At 39.1% G+C, this 13,859-nt stretch overlaps 1 protein-coding gene across 1 annotated transcript in view; it reads right to left on the bottom strand.

Annotated features, from left to right (window-relative positions):
• Window positions 1–936: 936 nt before the first annotated feature.
• Window positions 937–13,859, bottom strand: part of crispld1b (cysteine-rich secretory protein LCCL domain containing 1b) — a 14,781-nt gene continuing 1,858 nt past the window's right edge. The window contains exons 3-15 of the mRNA XM_008433053.2: window positions 9,326–9,444; window positions 8,430–8,562; window positions 7,784–7,899; window positions 7,592–7,692; window positions 6,745–6,906; window positions 6,580–6,640; window positions 6,404–6,470; window positions 5,421–5,551; window positions 5,268–5,311; window positions 5,106–5,178; window positions 3,951–4,020; window positions 3,710–3,843; window positions 937–2,863 (exon numbers count right to left, since the gene is read on the bottom strand). Of these exons, the coding sequence (XP_008431275.1) occupies window positions 2,812–2,863; window positions 3,710–3,843; window positions 3,951–4,020; window positions 5,106–5,178; window positions 5,268–5,311; window positions 5,421–5,551; window positions 6,404–6,470; window positions 6,580–6,640; window positions 6,745–6,906; window positions 7,592–7,692; window positions 7,784–7,899; window positions 8,430–8,562; window positions 9,326–9,444 (1,263 nt within the window). The 3' untranslated portion in view covers window positions 937–2,811. The remainder of the gene's footprint in view (window positions 2,864–3,709; window positions 3,844–3,950; window positions 4,021–5,105; window positions 5,179–5,267; window positions 5,312–5,420; window positions 5,552–6,403; window positions 6,471–6,579; window positions 6,641–6,744; window positions 6,907–7,591; window positions 7,693–7,783; window positions 7,900–8,429; window positions 8,563–9,325; window positions 9,445–13,859) is intronic.

Raw genomic sequence — 13,859 nt, 5'->3', positions numbered from 1 at the left:
CCTGACTCTCATACTGATAGGAGGAACCACAGAGCTCTGTTAGGTTAAAGCTCATCTTCTGAAGTTGGGATGTTTTTCCTCCAACAGGTTCCAGAGAATCACTTCAAACCAGATGTTGGACTTTATTTTATTTCAGTGTCATTTGTGAATGTTAGCTTCTCATTTTCAACAGTGGAGCTATAAAGGTTGAAAAAGGTTATCATTTTAGAGAAAGTCTCATCAACATTAATATTTCCACTAAATAAGAGGCAAAAAAAGTGGTTGATAAAGGAAAAGCCTCTCAGACTCTGAGCCCGACAGCACCAAACTATTTTTTTTAATATTAGACAATTAATTTAATTTCACATAATTATCGCGGTAGAAGCCATTTGYTTGTTAAATACTTAATGAAACATATTTACCATGTTTGATGTTTGTTGTGAATGACGTATGCTCACACGATAATTAGTTTGTCGTTTATTGAATGTTCAGAAACTACAGCAGCTGTAAAGCGCCATGAGAAAGTCATTTAAGCACATACGTTGCCATGGCAACCTCCTGCGCTTTCCAAGCCGACCAGAGATTACGTTAAAAACATAACATTCAGTCCGTTACGATATTAGGTTTGCAAGCTTGGTATTTATTTTGCGATTATTAATAAGCACATAAGCACACACATTTTTGTGCCACAATAATCTGAACATGCTCGAAAAGGAGCCGGAAGAAGTAAGAAACATGTGAATATCCGACCCCATAAACTCATGCAATACTTTCAGATGGATAGTCATTGTTAAATAATAAACTTTGTTACTACAGACTTTATGTTAGTGTATCTTACAAACTTCGATTTATACCTTTTTTATTATACGTTGTACTAGATTTTAACCCTTACTTTACACAAAGTTAAATGGATCTGTAGGTGAGTATCTGAAATATGAAAAGAAACGACACAAAGAGGAGGTTTGAACTCTTTTAATCGTGATTCTGCCATGCAGGTTCCTGGCCAGCCAGGATTAAACAGAAGCTGAAAAAATATAGCGATAAACATCAAATATGTTACAATTTTTATACAAAACTGACATTAGTGTAGATTTCTTCATTTATTAAAAGAAATGCATACATTGCAAATATATATCTTTGCATGCAGGTTGTTTGACTTTCATCATTTAGTACTTTTTGTACTAAATTTGAAAAAAAAAAAAGTAGACAGAAATAGATAACAGCAAGCACGTTTTAAGCATTATGTACAACAAAACTATGTACAAAAATATACAATGTGCCTTTTAGTCCATCTTATGTTTCCGTTCAGCAGTCAAACACTGTGGCCTGTTTAGTTATAAGTGGACAATGAATAAATGAACACAATGAGAAATACTTAAAAGTAGAACTTCTAAAGTTAAAACTGACATGTATTTTGTTCATATATTTTCCCAGTCAGAACTTCACATATAGTCATCTCTGACATGAATTTGACACTAATTTAAGGCTTCTGATGATTTATTAGAAGGTTTTCTCCAGCGAGGCTAAAATGTATTCATACACCCCACTTTTATACTTGGATAAATATTCCTCAATACAACCTGTACAGCTCGTTTATGTTGCTCTCCTGCCATGAGCTTGGATTTAATTTGATTCATCCAGAGTTTAAAACACCGTTATGCGTCTTCGTTTCGTCGGTCTTGCTCTTGATTTCAGGTGACATTGAAGTTTCTGACATGCGTCAGACGAGACCATAAAAGCATTCAGCTCGTCCGTTTGGGCAGCCGAACAGTGAATTCTGGCTCAAAGGTGTCGACTTTGGAGCGAGGCTTTCTTCCCTTCTGCCGTGTTGAAAGTAAAGTTGGCTCACTGCAAACAGCGACTCTGCTGTTATCTTTAAGATGTTTCCTCACTTTGAGTCAGATGTTTGAGACTTGGAGACACCTGAGTGTTACATCGGATTTAGGAAGGATTAGGGTTAGAGTTTCATGAGTCCATCCCAGGAAACGGACCAATTTAAAACTCAACTAAAGCTCTTCTAAAACAGAAGAGCGGTTGAACGTTCAGTCGGAAAACAATGCAACTTGCTAAGGATTCTTGTGGCCAAATAATGAGGAATCTGTGTATACATTAGATTTTGACCCAGTGGATTAGATTCTTGTTTGGAAGATTAACATTTCAAATAAATCTTTAACACCTCAAAGTTAATAGGTAATTCCTGCCAGTGGTGATCAGAAATGCATAAATTGTGTTGAAGTTTCTAAAAGCAGTCCTACACTAATGGAACTGCATGCGTTTCTGCACATTTTGATTATCTCAAACTTTAATTTTAGAAAGCTTGTGTAACAATGCTTCCTACTTTAATGCTAGTTGAGTCTTTTTTTTTCTTAATTAGTTGCTGCATGTAGAAAAAGACTTGAGGAGCTCTGAAATGTTCTGACTAAAGGCGATATCAGGCTTTGACCTTAACGCCTAAAATTACATGCTGGAACGGCGTAGCTATCTGGTTGCGTAATAGTTATTTTTAAGTGTTAAGAAGCATGATGTCACAATATCACGGCAGCCACAAGCGCATTGTGGGCACACGTGTATTCCGTGGCTGACTCTGAAGGTCCAGACCAGAAGACTTTGAAAAACTATAATTCTAGAAAATCCTTCGCCACAGGCTGACTGGAAAGCAGATCACAGATGACCTAAGAAACAAGCGAATCCTTGAGGAAAAACACACGTAGGAACTTGGAAGTGTTTGAGTCAGACAAGTTGAGTTATTTACAAAATTATTGGTTTTTAATTTCATCCTGGGTGGGCTTCTCAGATACGATCGCCGGTACTTTGTCCTTTCAGGGCTTTTCCTCAGATGACTGCAAAAACTCTGAAGGCTTTTCCTCCTGTGGGGTTCAGTAAGCTGAAAGAACACAAGTCAGAGAGTAAAAAAGGCTTTCTGCTGAGACACATAACAATGTGAATGTTGCTTGAACAAAGTACGAATGTTGTGTCATTAGTCAATGAATGCAACTGATACGGAAAATGTATATGTATCTGCCACTCAAAAAAGATTGACAATACCGTTCTTAGGTTTCTTTGTGACTGATTTGGCAGTATGCTATTTCTGCTAAAGCTTAAAACTGATTGCCAATATTTTGGGAAGTTCACCAACACGATGCTGCAACCCTCCATATTAGTAAAAGACTTATTTCACATTTCTCACCAAAACACATCCATCTCTGGGACTCGGTACATGTTTTCTTTCTGCTAAATATTTGCCCACTTGCACATAATTGTTTGAACAGATGAATGTAAGGTAAGGTAACTTTATTTATATAGCACATTGAACAAGGGAGTTCAATATGAATTAGAAGGAAATACAAACAAAACAACAAAACCAAAAGAAAGACAAAAATGTAAAAGTATAAAACTACATGTATTGGTTCCCCATGTAAGAATAAGAATAGGTAGTCCATAATTTATAAACTATTGAAGGTTTCTCTGGATTCTTGTTTTGATAAAAACTAAATGTTGGTTCTCCATGTGAGATCCATAAAAATCGATCTCACTATCCTGACATTTACAAAACGAGAATAATAACAGTAACGGTACCTGACGTGACCCAGCAAATGTTCAGTCTCATTTAATATCAGATGATGTGAAACCATAAAAAAAAGAAAATGTCTGTTTTTACGGTGTCTGTAAGTATCTAGTTTCAACTGTACAGTCATTCATGTGAGATCCTGGAGATCTGAAGATGATCTACCTCTCTGAGTTGATCCCGTTCTGGTAGCTGCCGCTGTACTGCCGCCGTGTGTCCACCGGCATCACATCAAGGTAGCCGCCTGACTCGCTCCGGATTACTCCTGCGTGGATGGCTGCTCTGCAGATGCTAGATTTCTTCACAACATATTATAAAGCAAATTATTTACCGTTCTGCAAAAGGGGAAAAAAATTAAACAAAACAATAACAATGACCAGGAGTTATAAATGATGGAAACACTTACATCTGTGTAGTACTTTGTTCCGATGACTCGAGCTCGACTGTCATGCAAGCAGTTCTTGGGGCAATACAACCTGGAAAAAGGTAAAGTCGAAGGACATTTCCTGATGTTTTTTCAAGTAACAGCAAGAAAGTAGAGTGAGTGAATTAATAAACAGATATGTAAGAAGTCGCACTTATTTTCCCAGGTATATTTTGATTTAATTTTTCCATTATCTAGATGGAAAAGGGGGAAACGAAAAGGACGCCGATTTCTCCACAGTAGCTTCATAGCAAACCTCAACTCTGACAATTTGGCTGTTTTTCTCTGTGTGGTCCCACCTCAAAGAATGTGATGAAAGATTCAGGGTTGTTTTTTTTCTCCCATAGAAAGTACTCCTGACGTCTGAGCTTAGTGTCTTTCCTGAACCGAGCTATTGCTGCCCTTAGATCCTCGTGGTTTTCCCTTCCAGTAGAAGTTACTGCTGTCCCAGTGTTTTAAATGTGCAAAAAATTGTGACTCTGTCTGCTCTTAATTTTCCTTCCCCATAAAGATTGTCGTTCACTGTTTCTGTGTCCTCCTGATCTGCGGCTCCTCCACTCTGCCCTCACATGCTTGCTAAGGATGAGGGATTGCTGCAAGGTCAATTACTCTGTAATCCGCCACCACTAACTTTTTTCTTTTTAGATATTTGGAACTGTCACCTGGATTTGACTGCATATAATGTCATTTTATTTTGACTTTATGATTGGATTATATCGCAATGAATTGTACTGATTTTTTTTTTCAAAATCTCTTTCTCTTTTCTTACTGTTTATTCAATGTCACATGCTGTTTTCTTTTAATTATGTAAATCACTTTGAAATGCCTTGCTGCTGAAATGTGCTATACAAATAAAATTTGATTGATTGATTGATTGATTGATTGATTGATTGATTGATTGATTGATTGATTGATTGATTGATTGATTGATTGATTTGAGTTTAAGTTCAACTCTATGTAACTGAACCTGTTACGTCATTTAAAGTGCCTTGGGATGGCATCTTTTTTTTTAAATGGGAGCAATATGAATATATTTTATTGTAAACAAGACTTCTGCCAGTGAGAAACTGATGCATTTGTTTACAACATGACTAGAAAACAACATGTGATTAATATAAAAGAGTCTCTGAGTCGTACCTGGGACAGTGTCGAACAGGTTTCTTGAAAGGACAGAAATGTGCCACTGTTGTATCGCATCTTATTGCTTTTACTGGAAAACAAAGCAGATGAAGCTGAAAGTTGTTCTGCAGTATGTTCTTATGCAAATAACAGCAAAAAGAAAAAAAAAATCATTCTTACCAGGTACTGATTCCACTTTGAAGGAGTTGGCACTTCTATTTTTCCTGCAAAGATGATTAAAGGGTAGTGACTGGGGTGATGTATGGTACTTAAACAAATGCAGGGTAAGAAACTTCGTAGATGTCCGTATGGGCACAACGTTAAATTTCTTACCCAATGGATTGGACGCCGTTCTTGTATGATTTGGTGAATAGTTGTTTTCTACCCAGTCGGGTCACATCCAGCCATCCCCCGTCATCGTTAATGACCCCAGAGTGCAGCCCAGCTCCACACACACTGGATTGCTGAAAGACAAGTCAAAGACCATCTCAGTTTTTACAAACGAGGCGTTACGACATACAGTAATGGTGTTGGTGGTTGTCTCTAAGTGAAACTTCAGAATTTTTGTTGGGATTCTGGTAAAATACTATTTTCTCATCTTTTGGCATAAATGTAAGTTAATTGATCCCGGAAGATAAAGCTAATGAGACCACAGTGTACGTCTAGCAGCCTGAAGTAGAAACTCAAACGTATCATAGTAGTTTAAATAAGAGATATTTTAGGACCCTCTCAACTCTGATTTTGTTTCCCTTATGTAGTCGTTTCCAAAGATTGAAATTATAATTTACAGAGGAAATGTATTCTGGAGGCGGTGGACCACCTATGTTCTTCCTGTGTGAATCACGTGCTGAAAATGCAACATATATATTGTTTCTCAGAGTATCTGTTTAGCAAAAAAAAGTAAAAAATAATTAAAATACTATTCTCTACTTTTTGCTTTTAACACACTTTACTTTTACAGCATTTACTGTGAGAGGAAAAGCACTTTCACATTCTCTTCTTAGTACATATTTCACACACAAAGACCACTGGTGGCAAGCCGCCTCTCACCTCAATATCCTGTGCATATAATCATCAGTAAACTGCTGTGGCACACTGGAGATTATTTCAGAACAGCAGAGGTTGGCTTTAGTGGTGGCCCCTCTCACACAACCTGCTGACTTCAGCTTCTGGGAAACAATTCATCTGGATTTACCTTTCTAGATTTGAAGACACCAACAGAGTCATCTACTGCACGTAAGGTCAACTGGTTACAACCTTTCGACAGAACTTCATTCCAAAAGACACAAACTGTCTCCGCTTAAGTGATCACTTACCATGTCGTAGTAAGAAGTCCCAACTACTTTTCCAGGCCGCTCAAAGCAACCAGGTGGGCATTCATATCTGTGGACAGAGGCCGCATGTGGGTCAACATTCCCGCAGCACCAATGTCACGCAAATGTGTCAAAACAGTTCCGGTGTGCGCACTGAATTCTTTCAGCTGACATTTTACCTGTTACAGGTTGTTCCCTTGCACTGATCTCTCAGCTTGGTCTCACACTCAACCTGTTGGGCTTGTGAGACAACAAAGAATCATTTTAGTTAGAGTCAAAACGGTTTAAGAAATGAATACAGAAGTATCGGTAAAGAAGGTTTTATTAAAGAGGGATTTGCATACACATCTGCTCTGTACTGGCAACTTGGTTTCCCTCCGTGTTTTCATTCGGTGACAGGTCTGGTGTTCGGTCCCTCGGCTGGGGCTCTCTGTCTCTTACTGGTTCTGGTTCAATGTAGTTGTTTTCCTCCGTTTCAGGAGCTGGATGCCGTTCGACGCCACCGTCTAGAAACAACGCAATGTCGTATCATTCAAGTGTTGTGTTTCAACGTCTTATAACATTCTTGATTTGTTGAAGTTGCATTGAGCAATAGTTTTCAGAAATGAGAATAAAAAGATTAACCTGCTTAAATAAAAGTATTTCCAGGTCACAACTGCTTCAAAATTGCATTACAAGGTGAAACGACCTACTGGGTCAGAAAATGCATTGCCCTTTGGCAGAGTTGGGTAGTAGCTAGTTACATGTATTCAATTATATTTACATGAGTAACTTTTTGGAAAAAAAATACTTTTAGGAATATTTTTACTACACTGTACTTTTTACTTTTACTTAAGTAATGTTATTATGAAGTATCTTATTTGAGTAAAATTGAAAGAAACTGATTCTGAAAAATGTTCTGCTTTTATCATTTTGGTCATTAAAACACCAAAATTTCCACTAAAGTGTACATTTTTGGTCCGTCTGATGATGTCGTTTTTGAATATTAAATTATTTAAAATTTGATTAGTTACTCAGTACATGAGTAGACTTTTTACCAAATACTTTTTTACTCTTACTTGAGCAGTTTCTTGGACGGCTACTTTTTACATTTTCATGAATAAAAACATGTTGTAGTTGAGTATAATTTCTGGGTACTCTGCCCACCTCTGCCCTGAGGTGATCATCTACCAGTACGAAAGTCTGCTCTACCTTTGTAGCATAAGTTGTTTTGGCAGCCTCCACCGTAGCTGGCTGGACAGGCAGAACAAGGTGTGCCGTATTTGTACGGCGCATGACCCCACCAGTTTCCCCTGAGAAAACAACATTTGCATATTTTCTGTCAAACTATGAAAACAGCCAAAACCACTTCTGCTATCAATTGCACTTTGTCCACTGACTCACGGAGGGGAGTAGTTGCAGACCAGATAAACTGCTTTGGTCCAGATCATTCCCCAAACATTCATGTTGTAACACGTGTTGATGGCGCAGCCAATGCGATTGCTGGTGGCCCACACCAGCTGAAAAGGAAGATGTTTAAACATTACACGCTGCTTGAAGGTGAGCTAAACACACTGAACACCTCTGCTGTCACACTTAACCATTCTCATTTCACTCAATCAGCCTTACGCACACTTAGAAAATCCTACACCAACACGCACATTAATAGACCACTTGGCTTAAATGTATTACCCAGTGAGACTTCAACATGGGGTGGGTGAAGGTGAAATCAAACTCCCAACCTTCCAATTCCTAGACTATTCATACCAAAAGGCACAGAGTCAGTCGCCTACTGTCTAATTATATTGCTTTAATGCAGAGTAGCTGAAATGTAGCATAATATTGGAGTAATGATGGTATAGATTTAAAGATGTTTGCACAATTAAAGAATGATGTCTATGTCTTATGACAAGCTTTTGAACTCAAGTCCGTTTTAGACAAGCTTTAGTCAGTTAAGATCATCTCCTAAACACGGATTCAATAACTTGATCAAAAAAAGATCGATTAGTACTCGTTTAGCTTCTGAGAAAAGTGACAGGATGATTCCTACCTGAGTGTAGTGCGTGCAAACCGGCCCCGAACATCTGAACGGACAGTGTGGATTACACTCCTGGGAGTACGGGTAGCTGTAGTACCTCACCTCATCGTACCAGGCCTGCACGTGGTAGGTCGGGGGTCTGTCTCTAAAGTTCAAGAATTATGCCATTTTAAACATAAAGACTGTCACTGACAAGGACTACAATATATATAATCAAGTATTTTATCTCCATACGGTTGATTTCTATGAGATAGGGAAGAGAAACAGAAAACATTATGAACAGACCATTTGAATACAATTCAGTGTTTATGAAACCTCTTGATATTTTGTTTCCCAGCAAATACATCAGTCTGCCAAACATGCCACAAATGAACTGATGAAGATTGAGATGGGTTTTTTGAAGATCAGGTTTTATTTAAGTGATACTATCACAGAGGGTATACCAACTTGCCAGAACTCTTTCAGATGTTCCAGCCACTTTCGTATCCACCGCTGAATGAAATCATGCAGATTTCATATACAAAGATGTGGTTTTAATAATTTATTATTTGTTGCAGTCAGGAGCTCTGTAAGTTACAGCAAGGTAATGACGTGACAGCCCCAGTGCAACACGTCCGAGTTGTGAAATTTTTCACTTCTAAACATTGCCGGGACAAGAAAAGGTGGAACCGATCGGGACAACAACTCAGCCACGACGTGAAGGGCAAATCATGGATGACCAACTTAAAGAACTGATCCAGTTCTATGAAAAAAAAAGCTTTAGTTTTACCTAGGTGATGGCAGCTACTGAAGGCACCAGTCAAATTGCAACATCATTTCTCAATGTGTGTCCCCCCTTTCAGTGAAGATATCAGTCTTGCAACATCCGCAGTGGAAACAAACTTTAAAAAGTATTGTTCCATACACACCTGCCCCAGTGCGTTCCCAGGTTCTGGCCTATTTGTGTCAGCATGTGGCTCGGCCCGTGCTCCCATCGGCAGGCGTGCGCCCAGTTCTCTGCACTCCTCTCCAACTCATAATCCCATAACTGGAAAACAAAAGCACACATGAACACACAGATCTGTGGACGACGTTCACGGAGGTGAAAAAAAAAAGCTATTTTCACAAGGAAAGGTAAACTCAGGTCAGCGTCAGCCCCCAGTAAAGGGCTGGGAGCGTCAGCTTAGTGCTGCTGGGAAAAAGTTTGATCTGGGGAAAAAAATAAATAAAAATGTGGTCATCCAGGGGAACCTCAAACTCCCTGCTGATTTAATTCGGCTAATTGACCACTTACCGTACTTGTGGAGTTAAGTGCCACTCATAACAACTTGTTCGAACATTTCATCATTCTGTACAAGGACACCGAACCACTCTAGGTTCTACCAAAACCAGCTTGGCTGTAGTCGTACATACACGAGGCAGGCTGAACCCGAAGGAGGAATCCACTCTCTACTCTCAGTTCAAAGGCCCTTTTTCTTTTTCTTTTGCGATTTTAACACCAGGCAGTAAGAGCTAGGCCTCTCCTCGTCAACACACACGTTCGCCTCCCTTCACACAGACACGTACATGCGAGACCACCACATCAGCTTGCAGCTGTGTGCTACTATTCGGTGTGGTTGTTTCATAGCTTGTTTCCAGTAACTGATCTTAAAAAAAAAAGAAGAAAAAAAACAAGCAACACAGAAAGTCTCTGTTTTGCTCCTTGAAATCATCTTAAATGTAAGAACCGAACAAAACGGGAGGTGAATTCAGGCCAACATACCTGAATGGAGTTCACTCACATCTTGTTCTGAAGCAAACAGAAAAAAAAAGAAAAAGAAAAGAAAAAACAAAATAGACTGTGCGTAGGGGGTTGGGTAATTTAAATGCCATGGTGAAATTAATGCACTGTTGACTCTGTTGGGGAGGGCAAAGAATAGATGCAGTGTGCACGGTTGTTGGCCTGCCATTTAGCTGCATTATGCCTATCTTGTGTCAACAGTAATAGGATAATGCTTAACTGTGGACCACCATAATGCTTACCATATGCTCCGCATAAAGCCAACGCACTGGTGCCAAGGTTTATGAAGGGACACCTGATGCCCTTTACCCCTTTTATTCTGGTACAAAAAGATGCTTAAAATAATAAAGTTAGATTAAGATTGATACTGATTGTTCAAAATCAAACAAAACATGCCTCTCATTTTCATTTGTTCCTCCCAATCTTGAAGATATTGTTTTACTTTTTCTATCACAGTAAATAACTTTGACGCTTTGGGTTGTCTGCTACATAGACGATGATAACAAGTTGACGTCTAAATCTATCCCTTGTGTTGTTATGGTTTCGTGAGGGTTTTTAATTCACCAGTCTTTTCCAATAAACCTCTGAGGACGTACTGGAACGCCTAGATTGGAACTGCAGAGCATATTAATGCTGCGTCTATCCGTTGCCTCTTCAACTGTCTCGTCGACCATGGCATTGTCTTCCTTCGCTACGTCCATGACATAGCAAGTTGCCAGATGTGGAGTTGCCTGGCTCCTTCCATGTCCAACATCCTCTATTCTTATTTGTCTAACTTTTGTCAAAACCATCTCAGCCTTCCCTCTCTGTTCCTCTGATCTCGTCCACGCTGGTCACGTCCAATGAAAATTTCTGCATCTTCTACTCTGTCACTCCTGTCTTTTGGCGGTGCCACTGCTGGTTATGCAACGATATTCAAAATTATGACCCGGAAGGAAGCTCTCCACAGTTACCTTAGTTTTATCAGGGATCATTACTGATCAAATCAGTAAATCCTGACTGCCCCCCAAAATGTGAAAGAGAATCAGAAATAGAATTGACTGCAATATAAAATCTCTCCTACATGCAATTAAATGAGATTATATATGAGGTTTTGGCATTATGTACTTACACGGATATTAAAAATAGACTATCAAGTGAAGAAAACCAGTAGAAATTGGTATGTTTACCTTTACGAAACGGAGGTAAGTGGAAACAATTTGACACGGCATATGATGTACCGCTTTCACTTGATTGCGTATTTATCTTTCATTTTATGTTTCTAGAGGACATAATGTCATCAGAAAGCACAACACGGTTTTATCACCACATAAACCTGCCAGAGCTACGTATGTCTTAGAGTTTATTTGTACTTATACTCAGATGAACGCACTCTCAGAGTGAAACTATTCACAGCTTGCGAACTCAATTGGTTGCACTGAATTTCATTCATTCATGCCAAAGTAAATCATGTTCTTTCTACTGTACTGTTTCGCACTGGTCTCTCTTTCACATAAAGGATATGAATGATACTTTTCTGAGGCACTGTGCGTGCAGCACAGCTGGTACTGTACGCTCTTTTTTTTTTTTTTTTACACATACAGTGACAGAGATTGTTTCTTTTAACTCTACTGGCAGATTAAGAGCTCAATGAACCTCGTTCATTTGAAGAACTGGAAACCCTGAATTTGCCCTCACTCCCTAGTTATTAATCATTGCTACTTACAAAGAAAAGAATAAATAAATTAAAATGAAGCCTTAACCGCGCCAACTTTACTGCAGTTTCTAACGATCCCTGGCAGCTCAGTGTGTTCTTTGTGCCCGTCTTATTCTTCCAACTCAATTATCCAGCTTAGGAGAAAATCGACTCCACAAATCCTCCCAGTGAGAGGTTCGCGGAAAGTGACCAATTCGTTTTCGCTACCCAAGGAACAGAACTTTTCGAAATGCAGACGCACAGTCCAACTACAAACGCCAATGTAAAAATTTAGTAGGAGGTCAAGAATGAAATCTAGATGAATATAATAAATCATGCTTTGCTTAAGTATATCTATGTCTGTCTAGTTAGTTTTTCCTAAAGGTAGCATCTTTAAAGGTTGTGATGGACATTTTTGATTGTTTTTGACTTATCAAGAGAGTCTGCTGAGGGAGAACTGGAATGACTCGGCTCAATAAAACAACTTCCCTGGGCATCTTTTTGCGTGCGAGTTGAGAAACCCGTATTCTTTTGGCTCTAATCTGGCCCCACGCCAGTGAGGTCTACCCCGTTTGAAACAAGCTCCCCAATGTCCAAAATTAGAGGCATCGGGGGGATCAGAGAAAAACACAGCATTGGTTTGAGTGAGTTATGACGGATAGGGAGAGATGTGGCCCGGGGGTTAGAGAGAAAGCAAGAAATGGCGAAGAAATGCGTGCAGAATAACCAGTGAGTGAGGCAGAAGGTTGAGCAAGTAAAGCATTAAAAAAAAAAAAAAAAGTCAACATGGAGAGAAATGGAATGATGGAGTGAGGGTAGGCAGGGCAGGAAGTGGAGGCCGATGGGCAGGGTGGTTGAGGTGGAGGACAGGACAACACTGCGGGGGTGAAAGCTGGACCTGGGCCAGGGTCAGTGAGGGCGTCCAAGAAGGAGGCATGACTTAGGGGCGAGCCAGACAGTAGCTCAGGCTTGCAGAGCTCAGTTTCATTATTCCCAGCTTCATAAAGTCAGGAAACTACTTTGTTCTCAGGATGCTTTCTCACTGAAACCCGACTTGGGCTTCCATAGATACCTTTCAAACAAATGGCATAAGTCTAAATTAGACTGTCTGCCATTACATGAAAGATCAGATCGTATTTGACTGTATTTGCATGATTTATCTTTAGAGCAGTGGTCCAGTTGGTAGTACTGTTGAAGAAGATCCAAGAAGATCCTTGGTTCAAATCTCTGTGCATGGAGTGTGCATGTTCTTCCTGTGCGTGAGTGGGTTCTCTCAGGGTACTCTGGCTTCCTGCCACAGTCCTAAACCAAGACCGTAAGATTAATTGGTCTCTCTAAATTGTGTGGGTAAAGTGTCTTGGGATTACCTACATTGTGAATTGTTGCTATTTAAATAGATTTAAACTGAAACTAATTCAATTTAGTATACAGTCAATGCAGCCAATTGATTTTATGTGCCTCATATTTGTTTTTAAAAAAAAAGCATTTGGTTGATACAAATGCTCTCACCTTGATATATATTAATGTATATTGGATGTTTAATACATACTTTTTTTTTAGATTAATATTTTCAACAGTGGAGAGTGGAAGTATTGAAGCCTCTTTGGCCCAAAACACATCAACAACATTATGCGTGGGGTATATTATGCAGTATTACACAATGTAAATAGGACTAAAGCCATGACGTGTTTTGGTTGTGAGTTCATATTCAGAAAAATCAACATGAATATCCCATGATTCCCACTAAATCTCACCACAAAATCCAATATGGGTCCTTTAAAATGCACAAAAAAGAGTCTTGCACATAAGCATTGTACAAACATTTAGGGAACATGTTGCTTGGTTGCTTAGATGCTACCAAATAACTAACAACTCTAAAGCTCCTGTTAGTGCTAAACTAAAATTCTATTTCACAGTTTTTGATGAGTCTGGGATATATTTGATTGTGTCTCACTTTCAGTCTTATTATTAGTTCTACACTGGGCAAAGCTTTTTTAAAAGATTATAT

This window comes from Poecilia reticulata, linkage group LG17, assembly GCF_000633615.1.
Source record: "Poecilia reticulata strain Guanapo linkage group LG17, Guppy_female_1.0+MT, whole genome shotgun sequence".
NCBI lineage: Eukaryota > Metazoa > Chordata > Actinopteri > Cyprinodontiformes > Poeciliidae > Poecilia > Poecilia reticulata.
Note: the sequence above shows the minus strand (reverse complement) of the source record. Positions and strands in the feature narration are given on the sequence as shown.